Genomic DNA, 24,174 nt, shown 5'->3' with positions numbered 1-24,174 from the left:
TTCTTGGCAATCACACATTTCGTTCCAGAATTCTGTGGCACATGTATGTTTTATTTGTTTATAGAAAAATTGGGTGGTCTATTTTTGTTAGAAAAACTTTAAAGTTGAACACTTGGTGCTTATTTGTCTATTTTGTGATCTTTACCACCCCCGTAATTTCTCTTCAATATAAATTACTCAGTAATATAAATAGAAAAGGAAAATATGCAATGACAAACAATAAAAATGCATTTATAATAAAATCATTTTATTTTCAAAATATGACACAATTTGTTGTCTTCCTTATACAGATACCCACTCTATCAGCATGATCATGATTGTATTATTGTTCAAGATTGGCACAGAAACTTGTTAACAGAGTTGAACAAATTTCCCATAACAGCTCATCAGAAAAAATAACGCAAACATGGTTCCTGTAATTTCTAGCTATACTATTTTTGTATATATATTTCCAAGAATAGTGTTGACAGATTTGAGAAATAATACAATGGAATCAAAAAATCATTTTTACGAGATAAAAGATCAGTGCCAAATTAAAAATGGCAATTTAAAAAAAAAGTGACAAGTGGAGATCTGTCAAAAGAAATTAACATCTCTTTTCCCTTTATTATTATCATTATTATTATTATCATATATTTGGGGTGAGGAGTGGTTCTAAAATGCGTCTTGGTCCTATATCATAGTACGATATACACTTTCTGTCTGATCATACAACTGACATATGACTAGTGACCTTTTCTTGGTGTCTAAATCACATTTTCAATTATTTTGAATCCTATTAGCTGCATTTGAAATATGACCTTTGTAAATTAAAATTCACATTTTTCACAAGTACTTTACACAATTAAAAATAGGAAAGGCAATCTCATGTTAAAATGCAGTACAAGGATGAGTCACTGTCATGTGTAAAGTTGTGCTTAACTTATCATGAACAGCTTTACAAACTAGTCTGTTGGACTGGATTTGGTATGAAAAAGCTACTAGATGTGAAGAAAATCAACAACTCTTCTAATAGCACATGCTGAGGTATCACTGTACAAATCAAATGCCAAACTCACATATTATTATTCCATTAAGTTGCAGTGCTTATAGACCAAAGCACAGAAATAATATTTTTAAAATACAATATCAAGTCTCTGAATTCAAAGTCCATTATCCATACTTCCAGAAATCACCGCTTCTTCTTGTTGTTCTTCTTCCTTTCTTGTGCCCTCTTCATGCCTCTTACATCCTTCTTCATCCTGGGGTCAACGACCTTGAATGGACCTTTGACTCCTTTAGGTCGACTGACTCTCTTACTAGCCTGATGTTTCCTAGTCACAACATACTTGACATCCTTTTTCTTGTTACCGATCTTCATCTTCTTGTATAGACTGTGAGATAAGTTACAAAAGTGAGACAGCGAAAAAAGAAAGTCAATGAAAAAATGAAATAAGTTAATTTTGAAATAGCAGATATATACATATATTTTTGCAGGAGTTTCTGCATTTATTGTAAGACCAAAATAAATTTACAACACATGACCGTAATATGATGAAATACATTACAAATTTAATATTAAGAAGAGAGCATTATGACAGACTTTAGACACACGTAAATACAAGGTATAGTAATCAAATTGGGAAAAAAAGAAAATGCAGAGGCTAATTATTATATAAGCAGAAATGTTTGAATCATAAAGTCAAATCTCTTAGCACCACATAAATCTTTCTAACATAAGGCAAAATTTGACTGAGAAGAGGTATATAACATATGCTCTACTTTCCAACCTTGGTTGAAAAATTGCTCCAACATTGGCAATTATTTGACAAGGACAAGTTTGACTAATGCAGACTGTACCATATGTTGAAACATGTATTCCAATGATGAATGATGTTGTTTTGATGTTTGTAAAGGTTAACTCTGCATTAATTCATAACAAAAACATCCATCAGATCAAAAGATATGACAAAATATGATAGAGAGAGGTTGGGGGTGGATAGACAAAGAGAAAGACAGGGATAGAAGATAATATAAAACGAAAGATGGGTGAGAAAGTAGAGAGTACCGGGTATGGACAATTGACAAAAGTTGACAGTTCTGTACAAATTGTACGTAAAATCTGTTGAATAAGCAAAATATTTTTAGCAAAGTGGGCCTTGTTCTAATCTTGATCAGCTCAAACACATGTTAGGATTCTATGAAATTTGAGTTCCGAACTAATTAGACTGCACCATTTCAGTAATTCAATACATATTGCACATTGTCATTGTTATGTTTCATAAGAAAGGGTCCAGATAACATTCCATATTCATGACTTATGCTAGGATTTTACAATAAATTTGCATTCAACCAATGAAAATGTATGATGTCAAAAGCTTGTAACATGTCATTCATAACCAGTTTCTAAAACATAGCCTCCATTTCACAAATTTTGTCATATATTACAAATGCAAAATCCCCTTGCAAATAAATTGCCTATCAGCCAATCAAATTGCGCATTTCAGTAGCTTGTAACCTGTCATTAATAACTTACTTCTTCATTTGATGCATCTTCTCTGTCTCCGAGGAGTCTACCATGTCACTGATCACCTCTGCTTTCTTTCGTAGCTTCTCGAGCTTCACCATCTGCCGTTTCTTCTTCCTTGCCTTGGCCTCAGCAATCTTCTTGATTGGACGGGCGTTCACCTCCCGTAGCCTTGCACGGTACTCTGCAACAAGCTCCTAATATATGATATTTTTTTGTCATAATTAATGCCTGAGCTCGCTTTTTCTGTTATCATTTATACAGATACCACCAAGTCTAGTAACCGCCTAAATTGTTAATCATCTCTCAGTGAGCTTCATCCAAATACTCAAAGACTTGCTCAAAGTTACATCAAATACTATTATCTTCCTTATACTGTTGTTTAGTAGTATCAAATTGACAACCCAACCTTGGTCATACAATGACCTGTAAAAAAGCTGAACAACTATAAAGGAAAATGAAGTGTGACAAATAAAGAAAAAGAGGATGTCATAAAAGTAAGACCACCAAAGACTATAAAATTCACACTGGCAATTTGGTTAATCAGTTGTAAATTTTTTGCAGGTGGGGAAGATCAAATTCATGAAATTTTCTGTGTTGAGACCTTAGATTAAATAAAATCACTTAATTCAGAGAGATCTTTGTATCTTAAATGATCTCGCCTTACTAACAGTAATTTCATGAAATATTTAGTGTTATGATCTTGGATTAAATAACATCAGCTCATTAAGAGAGAGATGTAGGTATCCTTGATGATCTCACCTTACTAACAGGCATATTTCTTCTACAGTGCCTAGTTTCATCCAGTCGAAGCCAATCAGGGATCCGGTCTTGGTCTCCATATGAATACCTGACAATAGAATCAAATCATTTTTATTTAGACCTGTATATAGGTATCTTTATCCTCACTAGATGGAGTATAGAGTAAAGAGAATCAGGCAGAGAATATACAAATCTCAACATTTTTTTTTTTTGGGGGGGGATTCAATTTGTCAAAGACTTGGTACCTGTCAGCGAAAACAGTTGACCAATGACGTAGAATGAACTACAGAGATTCTTGCCTCCTCAAAAACTGATGGGGAAAGAAAGGTATAAGTCCAACAAGTGGAATGCCTCTGGCCGTCTCACCTGCATCACGCGGTTCAATATAGCAGCAGTGCTGACTTTGAAAACTACTCTAACTCGCACAAGATGTTCAGTGATACATGGTTACTCTTATGTCCACTTTTTATAAACTAGACCAATAAACTTACAGAGATATGATGGTTATTCAACAAAAAACCCTAACATGGCCAAAGTTCATTGACCTTACATGACCTTTGACCTTGATCATGTGACCTGAAACTCGCACAGGACGTTCAGTGATACTTGATTACTCTAATGTCCAAGTTTAACGAACTAGACCAATAAACTTTCAAAGTTATGATGGTAATTCAACAGATACCCCTAATTCGGCCAAAGTTCATTGACCCTAAATGACCTTTGACCTTAATCATGAGACCTGAAACTTGCACAAAATTTTCAGTGATGCTTGATTACTATTATGTCCAAGTTTCATGAATCAGATCCATAAACTTTCAAAGTTATGATGGGAATTCAACAGATACCCCCAAATCGGCCAAAGTTCATTGACCCTAAATGACCTTTGACCTTGGTCATGTGACATAAAACTCATGCAGGATGTTCAGTGATACTTGATTAACCTTATGTCCAAGTTTCATGAACTAGGTCCATATACTTTCTAAGTTATGATGACATGTCAAAAACTGAACCTCAGGTTCAGATTTTGATGTTGATTCCCCCAACATGGTCTAAGTTCATTGACCCTAAATGACCTTTGACCTTGGTCATGTGATATGAAACTCTAATAGGATGTTCAGTAATACTTGATTAACCTTATGGCCAAGTTTCATGAACTAGGTCCATACACATTCTAAGTTATGTCATTTCAAAAACTTAATCTCACGTTAAGATTTGATGTTGACGCCGCCGCCGCCGTCGGAAAAGCGGCGCCTATAGTCTCACTCTGCTATGCAGGCGAGACAAAAATCATAGACATTTGCTATATTTTCTGTATTTTCCACAGGGGGGGTAAACAAGTATTTTTGTATGTCCTTGGTGTATATTTTCCTTTAAAAGTGACCTGAAAACCTTGTACAACATGAACTGCATGACCCCATCCATCTAAACAAAACTATATGTCAAAAACAAGGAATTTCTTAAAAAGGTGGTTGATGAGTATCATGTCTGGGTTGCATTAAAAAAAACCTTATTTATACCACCACAAGGAAGGTTTGTTATCTTATCTTTTTGTAAAAAGGTGATAAATCATGCATCCAATATGTTTGATTCCTCAAAGCTTTTAAACCTCACAATATTTTATTAAATCAATTTCGTTGAAAAGGGATTACTGGAAGTCTCAACTGGTTTCAGCTGGTCACAACTATTTCCAATTGCGTTTTCCATCCAGCATCAAAGCATACCTGTGGTAACCATGCTCAATGATCTCTCTGGTTGCTTTCCTGGATGTGGCCATCATGGTACCCAAGGCTAGTCCCTCGGGATCCAAGTGATGTTGGATTTTAACTGTAAAATGAAAGAAATGAAAGCCTATTAAGATGCATGTACCATCCCCTACATGGGAGAATACCAAAAATGATTCAAGATTCATTTCAACTTTTCATTTCAAAAGAAAAAAGTGCCTCATGGCTATTGGCTATTCAAATAAGTTCATGGAGTGGAGTAAAAATGAAGAAAAATGCTAGATTGGAATCAATAGCAAACCTTTGGAATTGTAGCACCTAATATTTGGAACATAATACTAAAAATTAACCATGAAATTCTTACAAACCCTACTTTTAAATAGTACCTGAACTCTTATTTCTTAAATTTGTCTTTTTTTCTCTATGATATTGTAGGTTAGAGTTGCCGATTATTGTGTTCAATGTAAATTTTTAATGTAATGTGCTATGATGCTGTATCATAATCATTAAAAAAGAGGTTTGACTTACATATAGGTTGATTATTTTATGGTATTGCCAAGGGAAAAACAAGGTATTGAAATAATGGTCAATGACATAAAATGAGAAAAAGTGGTCTATTCCCATATCATATATATGAAAAATTGTTATGTTCCCATTCTTGAAAGTGTAAGCTTACAAACAAAATATAAATATATTGAACTCAAAGGGAAGCCCACATTTTACAGGTAGGATCAAACATACCTGATTTTTTTGCAGGAACAGCTTCGGCTTCCTTTTCACCACCCTCCAATTTCCTCTTCTTATTCTTCCCTTCATTTGTTCCATTCATATTTTCATTCATCTCTTCGGCATCAAAGTTTTTCCTCATCATAATCTCGTCATCGTAGTCACTATCGGAGCTGTCACTGTCATACGCATCAGACTTGGACCTAGAGTTTGGACCAACCCCTCCTGACCGAGAATCTGGTCCCTTCTTGAGTTTATTTTGTTTAGTCCTTGTTTGACTCTCCTCTTCATCGCTCTCTGATGACAGCTCATCCTCTTCTTCCTCTCCAATATCGTCAAGACTGGTGACGGTTGTGTTGAAGCTCACGCTACGCTTGCTCTTTGATTTGCTCTCATCAGGTTCTTTGCTTTTTGTCTTTTCTGGATATGATGTGGGTAGAATAAAATGCAAGGGATCATTTATAAGAAATAGCTTTTGAAATTGAACAAATTTCAAAATATGATATATTTCGTTAATGATAACATTTATGTACCCTTATTAACCTAATAGTCCTGGGGTGTTTTCTCCCACCAAAGATCACAGCAATTACGACGAGAATGACATAATCTCTGCTGTTGAATAACTGAATTTCTCTTAATAGTTATATCATATTTTATCTGAATCAATTATTCTAATTTATGCATGACATAGAAATTTGACTGTAAATTGATAAATAGAGCCCTTCAACTGTTACTTTTTCTTTCCCAAAACATCACTTCCTTTCAAGAGTGGTATCATCCCACAGTTTGTTGACCTACTATTTGTCACATAAATGGCATACAATAAATCTGTATTGCAAGTTTTCATGTTACATGCATATTGACTGGGGTGAGATTTTACCAACACTGATTTTACACAAATCACATTGGCAGCAAAAATTTTGTTATTGTTATAATGGTTTATTTTCAAATAAATTTTTGGAAATCAGATAAGAACGTAGAGTATGATATATATTTCAAGAAGTTGGTGAAGGAAAAAAAATATGATTTGGTTGGTTATCTGTAGTTACCTCTGTGTTCTTAATTTCAAAAGAAAGCTTTTGGCTGCAAATGAGTCTTCTAATAAAACCATCATCATTTCCACTACCAAGGAAAATATTGTATGTCTAAACCATGAGCGAAAATCAGTGACTAATGCTCCAATTCCACTTTGGAATTGAAGGTATCTCCGATCATTTCACGCTGAAAACCTCAACAGGATGACACTGACTGGGAGGGCATGATCACGACAGGTTAATACAAATGAGCTATAGTGAAAGACACCTCACCTAATATAACCCCTCCTTGCTGCTTGTAGGTACTTGATGCTTGTTGGATCTCAAAGTCTTCATCCTCATCTTCATCAAGACCTGAGAAAACTCCTTTCTTGAACCAGAGATTGGTCTTTCTCTTAGCCCGCACCTCAGGGTCTTCCTTCTCAAGGTCTACCATCAGGGGATTCCCAGAAGGTTCATCATCGTCCTCTGAAGCCACTTCATCAGAATCCCTGGTTGTGAATGAAAGAATGCTATACATTACCAGTTCTGTGCATGTAGGTGACAGTGTGATACTCTAGTATCACACGAGAGAGTTTTCTGAAAAACAGAGATTTTCCAGTTTCTAGCCTCTCAAAAGGCTTGAGGGTGATGGCGCTCAAGAACTTCAGAAAATGACTCCTAACATCCCCATTTATTGGTGTCATGTGTCCCCAGATGCATGTTGTGTATGGAGTGTGTGACCCTGCTTGCATGCATTTATACAGTGTGTGGATGTTTTTTGCCATCCCCATTTGGCAGCATTTACAAGTATTTCTATGGGAATGGGTAAACATAAAGTAACATAATTACTACTTCAACATGGCTGCTTGTGGGACAGGCAAAATGGCTTGAGGGTTATAATCTTAACTTACGGATCTGATTCAGAATCGTATCTTCCGCTGACCCTCTCGATCTCCGCCCTGAGAGCATTAGCCTCGTCCTCCTCCAGCTCACTGTCAATCAGACTACCATCGTTGTCATCGTCGTCATCATCGTCCTCCTCCTCCTCATCGATAACTTGAGGAGTTTTGACAGGTTTCAAGGAAGGAAGCTGTTTCTTCTGCTTTTCAGGAGGACCTTCATTGTCATTAGCAACTGTGCCTGCATCATCGGTGTGGACCGTTTGAAGTTGCTATTGTAAAACATTCACACAAAACATACATTGGATGAATATCAATGGTACAAGTTAATTGGAAGCATGGAACAAAATACACAGGAGAAATCAACCCCGAAATGTTAAAAAGAGCTCTCAAATTTATGTTTAAAGAGCTCCTAAAAGTCCCCATTCACTGTTCTGTTTAAGTTTGTCCAATGTTTCTGATTTAAGCAGTGTATTGTACAAAGTAGCAGCTGAAAATTATTTTTTTTTTTTTACCTGATTGGAAAAGTTCCAAAGATGCCGTTATACATTGATTTCTGTTGCTTCTTACAAAGTCATGACTTTGCAAATTGCAATCCATTCCCCAGACACAGAAAATCTTGCGACTTATTTTTTTTTTAAAGAAGGGGGGGGGAAGGGAGATGGAGGGGAAAATATTTTACCTGTGTATTTTTAATATTGACAAGACCAAACAATGATTCCCCCTGTGACTGTGAGGCATCTCCCAATGTGGTCTGAAGTTCTTTGGACTTGTGAAGTCGCTCTCGTAGCTTCTTCCGCTTCTTGAGGGCATCCTTCTTTTTCCTGTACACACACAAAAAACAACACCATGGCTTGTTTGGACATGTCAGGAAAAAGCACGACAAGGTTACTGTATGTATACAAATTCCACAGGATACAAGTCAATAATATCCATGGTGCAGAGGCAACAGGTGTTTTTAATTTAATGCACTTGTGCATGTGCAATTTGAAACAATTTTCAGATTTGAGGCATATAACTTATATATATCAGCAAAGATTATGACACTATGTCTGGACCTAAAAATTAGGGATTTGGAAAGAGGAATTGTAAATAAATTACAGAAAAAAGGTAAAATGCTTTAGTTTAACAAATCTCAATAACAAAGTACATGTACCTAACCCCTGGAACAAACTCCCACACTAGAATATTCAAATATATCCAAAAGACACAATATTCAACAAGGGAGATAACTTTACTTGGAAAAAAGGAATCAATTAACATTAGTATCAATACACAAGGGGTTAGTTATGGAAAACCCTAATTTGGGCCTGAATATGGAGAACATATATATGCACCCAATAATCCACAAACTTGAGAAAAAAATAAAAAGACTAACCTTTTTTCTGCTAATCGTTCCACCTCCTTGATGTCGGCTAGTTGCTTAGCAACCTGATCATCTTCATCTTCCTCACTTTCACTCTCTTCAGGTTTTGACTTCTCTTTCCTGAAAAATAGCATTTGCTTGATGATATAAATTTTCCAGTCATTATGTAAAGTAAATGTACAGGATGTGTACATTTACATGTCAATGCAGATTCCATGCATTGTCATAAGCAGCTGTAATACTATGATACGCATGGCTACCAGGAGTATGAAACAGGGAAGGATAGGTTCATACAACAATTTGTACAGTAGGGATGACCTTATAAATGACTGCAACATCTTGAGCGAAATGAAATGCTCCCATTGTCCCTAATATTCTAAACAATTTGGACTGAATTTCTTTTAAATTATCAATTTTATTATAAATTATGAACAGCTTAATGAAAAGGCCTCCAGGGGCCCACTGCTTAAAAGTTACTAATATGGAAACTTTGCCATCCAATGGTAACTACCATGGTAACAATGCTGAACAGCCAATCACAATCAAGGATTTCAGGGAAGTTGCCATTAGATGGCAAAGTTACTATAAGAGTAACTTTTATGCAAAGGGACCCAGGTGTTCGTTAACGCATTGAAATACATTACAAATGCTTCAAACTACTCTTGTTAGCAGATGGCGTACCCTTGATTTGCTTCTTGCTCTTCCGATTCTGCTTTCAGCTTGTTGTATTTCTTGTGCCAGTTGAGGAGATCCCTGACCTCTCGACGACCCAGAACCTTGATGTCACGGCAACATAGCTTGATCTCTTTGGATGTTAGAGGGTGAGAGGCGATGGAGTCATCATCAAACACAAGCTATCAGGGAGAAAGTATGTCAAACATGAATCTATGAATCATTTACCGTATGTGTAAAGGCATCTGCAAGTTTCAAATAGTTTTTTAATCCATAATACACACTTGCAGTAATCAAGCAGTGCCATAGTCCCCTATGGGTGGATGTATTAAACTGTAGTACTCATCATACGTTTAACTGCACCTGTAATAATAACTAAATTTTTTACAACCAAACTCCATTTGATTATATTCCTTGATGATAAAGAGTCCAGTAAATATTCTGGAACAATGGTATGGAGGCATACAGAGGCATTCGTACAACTTCAATTGTACGAATGTGAGGAAATATTGAAGATAGCACTCAAAGAACACTCTCCTCACCTCACTGCAGTTGTTGAGTATCTCCAGTGCATCCTCGCTACTCATATACTTGGAGACCGGGACAGGGTGATACAGGGTGTAGTCCCCCTCAGCGTACCCCTCAGCCTTGGGTTTCTTCACCTTGGATGGGTCTCTGAGGATCGTTGCCTTCTGCTTTGTCTCCTCACCTACTATCTCCTTGAAGATGTACTTTGGGTCAAAGAACTTTGAATCTGTAGATGGAGCAAGTCAGAAGGGTTGAAATGTCACTTGGTCTCATCTCATTGACTTATCCTATTGCTTTGGTTTGTCCCATAGGCCCTTATTCTGACCTCGAGTTTCAATTAAACTCCGGTCTAAAGTTGTGGTTTATCTATGGATAGCCAATGGTATTTCTAACATTACAAGTTCAATTTGTGAGCACATAAACACTCAAATCATTCATATCCGCCTGGGAATAATTACTGAAAAAGTTCTCTCCTGCATTTAAAAGTGAAGAAAGAGCCAGGGAGAGACAGGAAACATAAAATTTATATGTAATTTTGACTTTTTGGGGCTTCCCATAATTTTAACACAAAGTTACACCATGGCAAAAGTTAAATTGAGTGTAATCTCAATGCCTCGTCCCATGATCCATGTATTCTAATCCCATAGTTTCATCCAATTTTGACTAATCCCATTGTCTCATCCCACCTTCTCATCCATTTGGTCTGATCCCATTGTCACATCCTATTTTGTCTAATCTCATTTTTACATCCTATTTTGTCTAATCAATTTTAATAATAATAACAATCCACTTTATACAGTGCGTATCAAAAAAAAGTTTACACTTTGAAAAAATCCTGTAAAATTATACATTTGTAATATTCTGAAGATTTTTCCACATTTTAACATTAGTACAGATCCATTAAAGCAAATGACGATATAACTGTCGAAAAATATTTCCACTTGAGTGAGCACCACTTACTTTTGAAAAGTTAGTGAAAAATGATTTGCGCAGAACTTTGAAACTGTTATGCAAATAAAAGTAGAACTTACACATGAAGAAAAGTAGAATTTAGCTAGTAAAATTGATTTAAAGATATCTTTTAACCTTTTTACTTGTTTCCTTGCCCACAAACACTTCAAAGTGTGCGTTGCGCCCCACCCCACTCCCCCACACACCGAGGCCATCGTGACGATATTTGCTTTACACTGAGATGTGATTTACATGGAATGGCTTAGGCTTTATTTTCATTTTGTTAATCAGTATCGAGCTTGGAAAATGTGTGGAGAAATAAGTATTAAATGAAAAATGAAACGTAAACCCACTTTCAATGATAAAACCTTCGTAAAAAATGCTGGAGATGTCTGATATAAACTTTTGTTCAGATTCAGTTATGTCCTCAGATCCAGCTGGCACAAAAATGGTAAAGGTTGTGCTTACTAAGTGTTTAAATTTCAATTTGGGTGGCAAAATTGTTACAGAATGCTTGAATGTGTCCGTTTTATTTCAATTGACTAAAAGTGCAAGGGAAATGTATGAGAAATGTTTCGCAGGGCAAGTTTGATTTCGCCCTTCCCCCTTGACACAGCGTGAAAATGAGCATTTCTGCGCAAACAGATTTCTGCGAGCTTTACAAAAATGGACAGAGCTCACTCAAGTGTAACATTTTGACAAAACTTTTACTTTCATTGGATAGATGAGACCCAAACCCAAAATTATATGTGAAAAATTTACCCACATGTTGTATATTTTTTCATTCCCAGGGCTTTTTCAAAGTGTAAACTTTTTTTTGATACGCACTGTATAGCGCTTAATACATCAGAATGATGTCTTTAAGGGCTTTACAGACATATTACCGGATCCTGGTATGCCCGTATACAATGTATGCACCTTCTCCACTCCCTGGGGAGCATTCCAACAAGAGTTCCAAGCCATAGGCTTTTGCACCTTACCAGGTACCCATTTAACACCTGGGTGGAGAGTGGCGAATTGTGGATTGACGCCTTGCCGATGGATGCTAGACCATGGTGGGATTCGAACACATGACCCTCTGACTAAAGGCGAGAGTCAGAACCGCTACACCATGATGCTTCCACATCTTATTTTGTCTAATCCCATTGTGAATGTCTCATCCTATTCGGTCTAGTCTTGTTCGGTCTATTCCCTATCCTACAATCGGCATTTATGCTTTGTGTATAAATAAAATCAGAAAAGATGCAATCATATTTTGAACTAAAAATGCAGCAAAAGCCTGATTTTAATCTGAAAATGGTATAATAAATACACCCAACGAGAACCAACCTATCTTGTCTGGTGCAATGTAGCTTTGACAAACGACAAATATCTCTGCCGATTCATTCCTGGATGCCTGAGGTTTGGTGACGTGGACTTTCTTGAACATCTGGTGGAAGACCCACAGGAGAGGTTGGTAATCCTTGGAACGGAAGACTTTGGTGACAAACCAACCACCCTTGTTGAGGAACTCACTGGCAAGCTTCAATGCATGAAGGGTCAGTTGGGCTGTATATAGAAGAAATCTAGTCTTTATGGTGGTACAGTGTAAACACTTTCCTTTTTCAAAGGAGCACTCTTAAAACCAATCAGGTCAGTGTGCATCCCATTCCCTTCCCCCAATCTAATGACGCTTCACTTGATAAACTTCTTTCAATGAACGGTTTTGCATATAATTCAAATACAAATTTGTTTCAGCCTTACTTCATAAATGGTCATTTTCAAACGTGAGTGACACGACAATCGGAGAGGTTTAAGGGCTCATATCTTCAAACTTAAAGGTTATGAATCAATCATGACTACTATATTATATACAATGTAGGACTGGCATGGGCCACTGCGAGTTTGATTTGAATTCAACAATTCGTTTAGTAGATATGATTAAAAAACGGTGCGTGAGTGACACGACAAATTTTGGACATGGGTTTCTGACCACTAACACATATGGTTGGATTCGTGCCCAAGTAATTGTCATGGAGTACTGTGAGTACCAGTAAATGGACATAAATAGTGTACCTATCTAACACATATAGTCAAAATCAATCAAACCTTCTCTATGGAAAATGGTACCCTCCTATATACCGTGAGTGACACGACATCCAAAACGTGAGTGACACGACAAGTGCAAAAATACAACATTTATCTCAACATTGAAAGTATTTTTTGCATGATCTAGAAAAGTAAAATACCATTAATCAAAAAACAAGCTTAATTACATAATAACTGCTTTCTTTAAAGTTCATAATATGTCATCCTGATGTTTTATTCTTGGTTTATGGTCATATTTGCCCATCAACTCACATTCCCTATACCATACCACATTGTCACACTAGGGCTTCTACCACTCTCCTCTTTAGAGGAGGAGGGGGCACTTGAAGGAGGTGTTATAAGGTCTTGGCATTGACATCAACTCAAACATTCTTTTTGTGGCCTGATATCATTCAAAACTTTAACTCTTTCTCCCTATCTGTATATGAAAGTTTACAGGTTCCTACAATTCAGCATCCACAAGGGATGGAATAATTTTTCCTTGTAAGAAAGGTATTCTCAATAGTCGCTAACATCATCTGGCATGGTCCCTTTATACCTCAATAGCTTTTCCCCCTCGAGGTCCAGCTCTGTTCTTATCAGGGTACCCCCCCCCAAAAAAAAAAAATTGATCTACTGGTACATGGCAACCCATCCAAAGTTGCTCAAATCAAAATGCGGTCTCGGTTGGGACTTGTTGGGACCTACATGAACATGCATCATTTTGTTGTAATGAATATGTGTAACTGCAAATCTGCTCTGAACACACATCGGCCCACTTATGGTAGTTTGCTGTTCAGACCCTACATGTAGTTAATCACTAGCGGTATGAATGGTGGCCGAACAAATAATGATTTTGAACTTGGCATGTAGCTGCTTCAAGCAATATCCAAAATGTTATATCAAATCTCAGTACATTCTCATCTGAAATGTTTGTTTTCTTGCAAATTTGTTTATTTCATGTCCTGGAATACAAGCTTTATGGCAAATGAAAAGGTTGATTTAATCAATCAGAAGGAAAAGAAAAATATTTTCTTTTCTGAATTTGAAAAAATGTTTGGTGTTCATGGTGATCTCTTATATCTCATGTACACTACTTTACCACTAAATTTCTGCAAATTTCAAAAAAGGATCCCTGACTTTTCTAAAGCTCTATGAGTATAACAAAGAAATAACATTGCTCAAAAGAAAGGTGAACTTTCTGCTCATTTCTGTAAATGGAGACAGAGAATGTTCGAGTAATACGTAGGTATGACTTGAAACATCACCATCACCAATCACCATTGTAAATATGTCCATTGCTAAAGTATAGTGGTTTTTCTCTTGATACATTCATAATTTTGTGTTGATTGATTATGTTGTTATATTCTTAATCACAGTACATTCACCAAAATATGAATTAGGATCCGAGTCTTCAAACCAATGGAAAATTGTCAGGATTTTTTAAACCAAGGCAACCACGGAGAGGAGAGAAAATAGATGAACTTAATGTCAAATTCAATATTTCCATAAAAAGGAGTAAAATTAGGAAGATGGAGGAAATTATTAGCCTAAACTAGGCCTAAATGATGTCAGGAACAACATTTTGACTGTATCCCTGGTAAAACGCTTCAAAAATTACTGGATGTCCTTTTTTATACACAATATAATACCGTGAGTGACACGACATTTCGTGAGTGACACGACATTGTGAGTGACACGACACAACTTTAACAGTTAATTTTAGCTTTACCTTAACACATTGGACCAAGTTACTTTATATACAATAAGGTACAGATAAACTGTATTTGCTCCAGTACTGGGATAAATTAATTTTCAGAATACACAGCTCTAGAAAACTTTTTGCATTTAAAACGTGAGTGACACGACAACCAGTTTTGAAAACTTCAAAACCCAATTTTTTTCAGAAAAACACTTCACAGAATTTTTTTTTGCTATTTAGGAGTTAGATACAATACACAGCTTGTATCTTGCCAACAAATGTGCTTCTAATACAAATTTTATATTGTGATAGGCAATATGTGAATTTTAATGCAAAAATCAACATTTTGTAACATTTAATTTCCCTTGCATAAAATTCACTGTATCTCAAGACATAATTAATACTTTTATGTAAATGAAATGGAAAAATATACATTAGGATGTCTAGTTTCAAAAAACATTGATGCCTAATGATTTCTAGCAAGTTTTAATTTTCACCCCCATGTCCACTTTTGTTTGAAAATGACCAAATATATTTTTTTTACTACCAATCAATATCAATCAATTGCATGGAATTTATGAAAGATTAAATGTAGCCATAAAATCTAAAACATAAGAACATTATAAAACCATAAAATACACAGAAAATTTATTCTGAAATCATAATCTTTTAATTGCAGATTTTCTCAGTGACAAAGATTATAATCTAGGCAAGAGTTTAGCATATGTATACCTTTATTTTAATATTATTGAGTGCAGAAATTCTTACATCATGCATATATTACAAATATCTTAGCATAATGAATGAAATTACACACGCAATTATGAAAAAATCAGCACAGCCGAATTACAATGGAGCCATAATTACATCAACTGACCTTGTGAGAAAGCATCCAGCACCCAACTTGTACCAACGTTAGGAGCTCCATCATGAAGGACGCAATCTGCTTTCCAGGTCTTCATCTCTTTACGCAATTGCTGTAAGAAAGATAAACATCATCATTAATCAGTAGGGCTGCATGAAAATGGTCACAAAATATTGACAACATTAAAACATCCATGAATTATACCATATCATATTGGGACTTTAGTATTAACATGTCAACAATAGCAGGGCCCACTAGGAGAACAGTTTTCGGAACTGAAGTGGCTACCCCGGGTACTATTATTATCATAACAAAACTACCTCAAGTTCAACTTCATAAATCAGTGAGAAGAATATAAAAGCTCAAACCCAGACATCCATAATCCTACCCACCACCAGGGTCCAGGGTCAAAACATGTGTAACACCTATAGGACTGTTACCTCTCTATCCATAATGCTGTGGTAAATTGTGTGACGATTCATTGGGGCGACATATTGATTTCATTGAATCAAAACTGATGTTGATCAAATATTTAATACCATGCAACTCTAATTAGATGATGGACACAAAATATTATCACTATCTTTCACACATTGTCAAAACTGGTTCAGAGTCACCCTATTTTATATATGTATACATGTAAGTTGGTCTATTCCATATAATGTGGCTAATAATATGAAACAATATATATGGTTTACCAGCAATTTGTCTTAATGCTGTCTGGTCAAACTGCTCATTGTGGTTAATTATCATTACATTTAAAGATTCATCAATGTAAATTAATTGCCACTTCATGAAATTTCATCGACTGAGTTTTCCACATTTTGACTAATAACCACATAGACCAACTAATAAAATACCATACCCCAAAATGGGTTCAATTGGGTAAAGACAAGAAGGGTGACAGGAAAACCAATTTCTATACAAAATACCTCCCTCCCCCACTACTTACCATTCTGCATTTGGTAGTTGTTATGTCACAAGTAAAAGAAACAACATTAGGGATGGGTTTGATGGGAAAGAGATCCACACCAATAATCATGCTGGATATAGGCATGTTCCGTGATGCTACTTGAAGCCTAGGTAAAAAGGGAAACAAACGATATCAAAATAGCATATTTTCTAGTGTGCAATGTCATTTAATTAAAAGCTTCCTAGAAAGCCTATTATCTCATTCAGCTTATCATTATCTCTATCTTTTTTTCTTTGCTCCTCCTGCCTTCATCTCCTTTCCTTCTTCTTGCCATTATCTATCATTATCATCATTGCATCATCCTCAGCATTAAATATGAGCTTTCTTCTCTCTTTCTTTTTGTTCTCCTGACCACATAAATTGGCCTTTGTAAGAAACATTTTGGGCAATCAAAGTAAATATTTTGCTCAAAACCCACATTTTGTAATTTCATGTACTTTGAATAGGTAGAAAATGTCCTTTCTCAATATTATAAAGATGCTAAAACAATCCATTTCCATGTTAATTTTAGATGATCAAGACCATACCCTATCTTTCTTGTATATATTACAGGCTATCATCATCATCATCATCATCATCACCGCTAGCTGCAATTGTGCAGCTCCACTTGCAGTGCATCTACCAGACTGGCACCAACCCTTTTTATGTCATGTTAAATGTTATCTTAATTACTTTCAAAGGCCACCATCCATTCAAGCATTACTGCTCACGATGGCTGTCTCCTGAATTCTATACTCCATATATTTTCAAATAAAATGATGAGTAAAATTGTATATTTTAAATAACATTTATTTCAAAACTTTCGATCAATGTTCTGTTTATAACTTTTTGATACATTTGTATTTTCTGGAAAACAAAAATCACGATGTACTCACCATCCTCCCGGTGCTGCACAAAGATCAATCAATACCCTAGACTCTTGAAGGAAGGAGAACTTTCTATTCAGTTGTATCAACTTGAAAGCAGATCTAGACCGGTAACCTAACAAATAAAGAACGTTCATATCAAAGTTATGATTACGAATAGAAAGACAACATCAGAAAAATTGAGAAAGTCAGCAATTTGTGATTTCATAATATGCTCCACCCATGTTCATTATCACAAGAGGTTTCTGCATCGACCACTTTTTTCCCTATTAATACATAAAGTGTATATTGGAATTATTGTACATACACTGTTCTTTAAAGGACAAGTCCACCCCAACAAAAATTTGATTTGAATAAACAGAGAAAAATTCAACAAGCATGACACTGAAAATTTCATCAAAATCGGATGTAAAATAAGAAAGTTATGACATTTTAAAGTTTCGCTTCATTTCACAAAACAGTTATATGCACATCTCGGTCGGTATGCAAATGAGGGAACTGATGACATCACTCACTCACTATTTGTTTTGTATTTTATTATATGAAATATTTTGATTTTTTCGTCATTGTCATGTGAAATGAAGTTTCATTCCTCCCTGAACACGTGGAATTCCATTATTTTAACATTTTGTGCTACAGGCAAGGAGGTCCTCATCGTCAAATCCGTAAAAATTGAAATATTGTATAATTCAAACAATAAAAAACAAAAGAAATAGTGAGTGAGTGACATCGACTCTCTCATTTGGATGTAACTGGCTCGTTCATATAACTATTTTGTTAAAAATAAGCGAAACTTTGAAAGGTCATAACTTTCTTATTTTACAACCGATTTTGATGAAATTTTCAGCATTATGCTCGTCTGATTTTTCTCTTTTGATTCAAATCAACATTTTTCTGAGGTGGACTTGACCTTTAACAACATGATGAAATGAGACGTTGATCTAAAAATCTAACCTGTTTATCATGAAATCTAATGTATCATATCACACTTGAGAGAGGCAAGTATAGCATTGCTTTTCACCTAGCTGCAATCTGTGATCAGTCATGCATGAATGATTTCTAATCAATAAGTGCAATCTAATGACTATTTTCAGACCTTTTAGTGATTAATGAAACATAACTCACAATACTATTTTTAAAGAGAGATGAGATATGCTTTCATTTCATATAAAATTCATTGGCTCTATTCATTCCAATATGAAATGAAATGAAAGATGAATTTATTTAGATATATATGAATATCTTCAGACCGGAGTATCCCTTTACTAATTTGAAGTGCCATTTCAAATGATTTTTTTCACAGAATAAAAAGAAATGCATGTTTAATCTGACTTGAGTTAATTTTTCAGGTGTGCAGAAAATACAATTTAATGTGGTCATTAGACTGACTCTAACTTTAAAGTCTTTAGTTTATACTCTCTTTATCTAAAGGTGTGACTTACCTCATCTTAACAGACACTTTTCTGACTGCCCTACCCCGATAAAAGCAGGGCGAAAGAAATCCCCCATTCCTGTTAAGACGCTCCCACTGTCAGAAAAGCAGGACTGTGTCAAGAAAGATTTTTCCAAATTTCAGCATGCTCAGACCAGGGTGGAAGCGAGGTAGAAAAACAACTCTACCCCGCTAACACCCGGGCGCATGTTCTGTTAAGATGCAATCGGGATGCAGTCTGTCTGATAAACTTTCCCTCTCCTCTTGCTTTCTCCTTTTCTCTCTATTTCTCATTTCCTCTTCCCTTATCTCCATTTTCCCTTCTCTTAGCACGTTTCTTCTTCTCTATCCTCTTTTTTTCTTCCTCATTTCTCCTTTATGTTTTTACCCCTCTTTTCTCTGATTTTTCCTTTCCCTTTTCTCCCCCTTTATTCTCTTTCCTTTTTTCATTTCAAATCTCCCTTTCCTTTCATTCTTTTTTCTTCATTTCCTCTTCCCTTCAATATCGTTTTTCTTCTCTAATTCTTCACACCTTTCATTTAGTTCCTCTCTATTCTTCCCTTCCCCTGGCTTCACTTCCCTTTTCTTTTCTCTCCTCCTTTTCTTTCCCTTAGTTTCATCCTCTCTTCTTTTTCTCTCTCTTACTCCCCTTTCTTTGTTCTTCCTCTCCCTTTCTCCTTTGCCATTTCTTGCATCTTTCCCTTCTTTTTCTCTCATCTTCCTTTCTTTTTCTCCATCCCCTTACTTAGGCTTAGCTATCCTTTCTCTACTCCCATCCTTTTCCTTCACTTTATCCTCTTTCCTCCCCCCTCTCCTCTTCTTTTTTCTACTTCTCCCCTTTTCCTCTAGTATAGTGAGTGATTGTATTACCGACCGGCCTTGTATTACCGAACGCACGCATCATATGCGTCAGAAAATAATAAAATACGCTCAAACCTTTGCAACTTCCTTCCAAAGGGAACTTAAATAGAAAAATGATGAAAAATTATCAAAAACACAATTTCGAAGTCTTTATATCCTCAAAACAATAAAATATGGTCAAAATAGCTCATCAGTGACTTTATTGTTTTCCCAACTTTTCCCATAGAAAACACACGTTCGGTAATACGATACCTTTTCAAGTGACCAAAATATTTCACTTGCGAAGAGGGGTCCAATTGGAAGCTGATGTCGTAAAAATGAAAAAACAATTTTGGCAAAATTTCTGCATATCTATATTTTGTAGGTATTTGTGTATTTATGGTGAAAGTTTGGTGAATTTTATGAGAATAATGTGTTTGATATGATCAAATTCATGAAAAGTGTTCGGTAATACGATCCACTACCATACTAGTATTAACATGACCTGGCCTACGGTACTACACAGCTCAGTGATAGTTTTTTAACTGTTAACGTTATTTTGGCAATCCTGTATTTTAGGGGTCTAAATTATTTTAGGTTGCTAACTTCAGTTCAGGCAACAGCTCCACGACCGCTGTTAACGGTAGTTCAGACTTCAGTAGTGCGTACGTACGTGCCGGGTATGGCAGGCCGTTTATTATTTCTTCATTCTATAACCCCCCCCCCCCCCGCCATGACAAGTATCGCTGATTACCATCGGTTTGATATACCATTATACTCTTCATCCTTCACCCATAAGTGCTCACATATACCCCCTATTATGCCCCAAATAATAAAACACCCTAAAACCAAGGTGTGCTGCATGGCATTATATCTGACTTTGAACATTGCATACCCCCCCCCCGGCCCGCGCGTTTCCGTTTTACACCCTGGCGAAGGCATTTTCCGGAAAAGTAGCCAAAAAGCGACTAGTTAAGAGTCTACACACGTCGCTGGTTGCATGCAGCGTGCGACACAGGCGAGTCCACCACCGCATGCAATTTGCACAGTTACTGATCAGAGCACAGTTCCTCGGCACTTCATGTACAGAGAGAGCGGCAGTCAGGAGTGAAATCCGAACATGCTTTTGCAGTCGCGTTGTTTATGATAGTTTTTTTTTTATAAAAATAAATTATTAACTAAATGAATAGAATGACAGACAAAATCAAAATAAACAGATACTTATAATGGAAAGACAAATTGAAGTTTGATGGATTGATACACTTAGAAGCTGCCGAAAGATAGATATAGAAGACTGATAAATAAATAGAGACAAGATAGACAGATAGATAGATAGAAATAGAGAGAGAGAGAGGTGGATAGATAGAAAGAGAGAGAGAGAGAGAGATGTTGTAGATAGAAATATGGACGGACAAAGAGAAAGAGAGAAAATGCTAGAGAGGGAGAGAGATAGAGAATTTGAGAGACAGATAGATAGATGTTAGATAGATAGAAAGATAAATGAGAGAGACAGAGAAGATAGACAAATTAACAGATAGATAGATACATAAATAGATAGAGAGAAGTAGAGAAAGACAGATAGATAGATAGATAGATGAGAGATAGATAGATGTTATAGATAGATAAAGAGGGAGAGACAAAGAATATTAACAAATTAACAGATAGATAAGTTAAAAAAATAGATAGATAAATAGAAAGAGAGAATAAGAGAAAGACAGACAGGTGGATAGATAGAGAGAGAGAGAGATAGATGAGAGATAGATAGATGTTAGATAGATAAAGAGGGAGAGAGACAAAGAATATTAACAAATTAACAGATAGATAAGTTTAAAAAAATAGATAGATAAATAGATAGATAGAGAGAATAAGAGAAAGACAGACAGATGGATAGAGAGAGAGAGAGAGATATTAAATAGATAATTAAAGAATGAGAGAGACAGAGAAGATTATTAACAAATAACAGATAGATACTCTAGTTAAAAAATAGATAAATAGATAGAGAGAAATAGAGAGACAGACAGATGGATAGAGAGACAGATAGAGAATTTGAGAGATAGATGTCAGATAGATCAAGAATGAGAGAGAAGAGCGACAAATTAACAGATAGATACTGTATAGTTAGGTAGAGAGAGAGAAATAGAGAAAAACAGACAGATGGATGGATAGAGAGATTTGAGATAGATAGATGTTAGATAAAGAATGAGAGAGACAGAGAAGATTATTAACAAATAACAGATAGATACTCTAGTTAAAAAATAGATAAATAGATAGAGAGAAATAGAGAGACAGACAGATGGATAGAGAGACAGATAGAGAATTTGAGAGATAGATGTCAGATAGATCAAGAATGAGAGAGAAGAGCGACAAATTAACAGATAGATACTGTATAGTTAGGTAGAGAGAGAGAAATAGAGAAAAACAGACAGATGGATGGATAGAGAGATTTGAGATAGATAGATGTTAGATAAAGAATGAGAGAGACAGAGAAGATTATTAGATAGATACTGCAGTTACATAGAGATAGAATTTGAGAGATAGATATATAGACAGATAGAAAGACAGACATCAGCAAGTCGGCAAGGCAAATGATCAAACCTGGAAAGTATAAGCTCATGCAGCTGCATTTGCAAGACAGTACGGTATGTTCTGCGGATAACTTCGGTGCAGACTTTGGATCGCGCGCCCAGCTGATAATGTAAACCAGGGGCGTCGATCCATTTTTCAGATTGGGGGGGCAAAATCATGAATCAATTTTCCAAAGGCGCTCGATCACACGAACACACACATATGCCTATATATGTGTACATATATATATGTATATATACACACACACACATATATATATATATCACCAGCAGATTAATGCGAGCGCGAAGCGCGAGCTGAAAATTTTGATATTTCGATCTGAAAAAAAAATTGAGTTTAATGGACGTTTTTAATAAAGAACAAGATATATATCCAACAAAAGATTATTGCAAATCGAAGTGGGAGTTCTTTTGAGGTTTAGAACTAACAACGGGACCATATTCACCTATTTAATCATGGAAAGTATGGGTTTTTGTTACAAAAATGATGCGAGCGCGAAGCGCGAGCTGAAATTTTTTGATATTCCAATCTGAAAAGTGGACATTTTGAGCACGATTTTAGACGAAGAACGATTTGTGTATCTCAATCTCGCTTGCTGATTTCTGTGTAACATTACAATCTTATTTTATTTTTAGCACATGCGGAATTATTGGGGGGGCAAAATGATATGTTTGCCCCCCCAATATTTTCATTGGTGGGGCGATCGCCCCCCCTGCCCCCCCATAATCGACGCCTCTGATGTAAACAAACGTAGACGTAGACTCTTCACTAGTCGCTTTTTAGCTTCTTTTCCGGAAAATGCCTTCGCCAGGGTGTAAAACGGAAACGCGCCCCCGGCCCGGCCATGACTAGTCCTGGGTCACATGACACCCCAATGGCTTTAGGTATATCGTTATTCTACACTTACTGAAGTTAGCAACCTAAAATAATTTAGACCCCTAAAATACAGCAGGATTGCCGTTAACTGTTAACGTTATTTTATAATTCTTGGGCCGTAATTAATTGACAAACCTGTTTCTTTAGCAAGATGATAATATCTGTCTTTCCTCTGCTTTCCGATCTTCGCTTTCCTGCCCATTTTTAAGGAGAAATTTGCCCGCCTCAGATGTTAAAAAATTGTTTCGAATCGAATCATCCAAGTGAGCCAGTCGCAGCTAGTATTATTAGGCCAGCGGAGATTCAGTAGTGTTTAGACCGAGAACTCCGGCGTAGTCGATCTAGATCAACCGTCAATAGTATTAGTAGTTCGTCCGGTCCATGCACAGATTGCTATAGCTAGAGCATGGATGGCGAGAGTACACCGTACGGTGTGCATGCAGCGCAGTGGCGAAATTCATTCCGATCGATCCGGCTTGCTAAAGAGTCTGGAATATCGTCCAACGGGTAATTCGGCATAATCATATTTCGGCCTTTTGCTTCTGAAAAAAATATGAGCGAACAACTCAACCGATTGAAAGAAAAGGCACTAAAATAAATGAGATACCGTAAATATATCAGTGGCGGATCCAGAGGGGGGCCGGGGGCCCCCCTATTTTCGCCGGATTTTTTTTTTTTTTTTGTTGATGGTTAAATTTACTGGATTGGTACAATGTAGTCAATTTCAAGGGCTAGATCTAGTCAAATCTATATTTTAACTTACGCTCATGGCCTTTGTGTTCGCACAAATGCACCTCTGTCATACTGTATTGCAATCATA

At 36.1% G+C, this 24,174-nt stretch overlaps 1 protein-coding gene across 1 annotated transcript; it reads right to left on the bottom strand.

Annotated features, from left to right (window-relative positions):
* Nucleotides 1-226: 226 nt before the first annotated feature.
* On the bottom strand, nucleotides 227-23,819 carry LOC121408798 (pre-rRNA 2'-O-ribose RNA methyltransferase FTSJ3-like). Its single transcript, XM_041600439.1, has 16 exons — nucleotides 23,490-23,819; nucleotides 17,630-17,735; nucleotides 16,734-16,860; nucleotides 15,794-15,893; nucleotides 12,477-12,695; nucleotides 10,211-10,422; nucleotides 9,678-9,850; nucleotides 9,009-9,116; nucleotides 8,313-8,454; nucleotides 7,643-7,902; nucleotides 7,023-7,240; nucleotides 5,731-6,135; nucleotides 4,990-5,092; nucleotides 3,269-3,356; nucleotides 2,516-2,703; nucleotides 227-1,373 (listed from the first exon to the last, which is right to left on the bottom strand). The coding sequence occupies exons 1-16, from the start codon at nucleotides 23,554-23,556 to the stop codon at nucleotides 1,172-1,174; spliced, it is 2,718 nt and encodes a 905-aa protein (XP_041456373.1). The 5' UTR covers nucleotides 23,557-23,819; the 3' UTR covers nucleotides 227-1,171.
* Nucleotides 23,820-24,174: the final 355 nt, after the last annotated feature.

This window comes from Lytechinus variegatus, chromosome 2 (assembly GCF_018143015.1).
Source record: "Lytechinus variegatus isolate NC3 chromosome 2, Lvar_3.0, whole genome shotgun sequence".
In the NCBI taxonomy this organism is placed as follows: domain Eukaryota; kingdom Metazoa; phylum Echinodermata; class Echinoidea; order Temnopleuroida; family Toxopneustidae; genus Lytechinus; species Lytechinus variegatus.
Note: the sequence above shows the minus strand (reverse complement) of the source record. Positions and strands in the feature narration are given on the sequence as shown.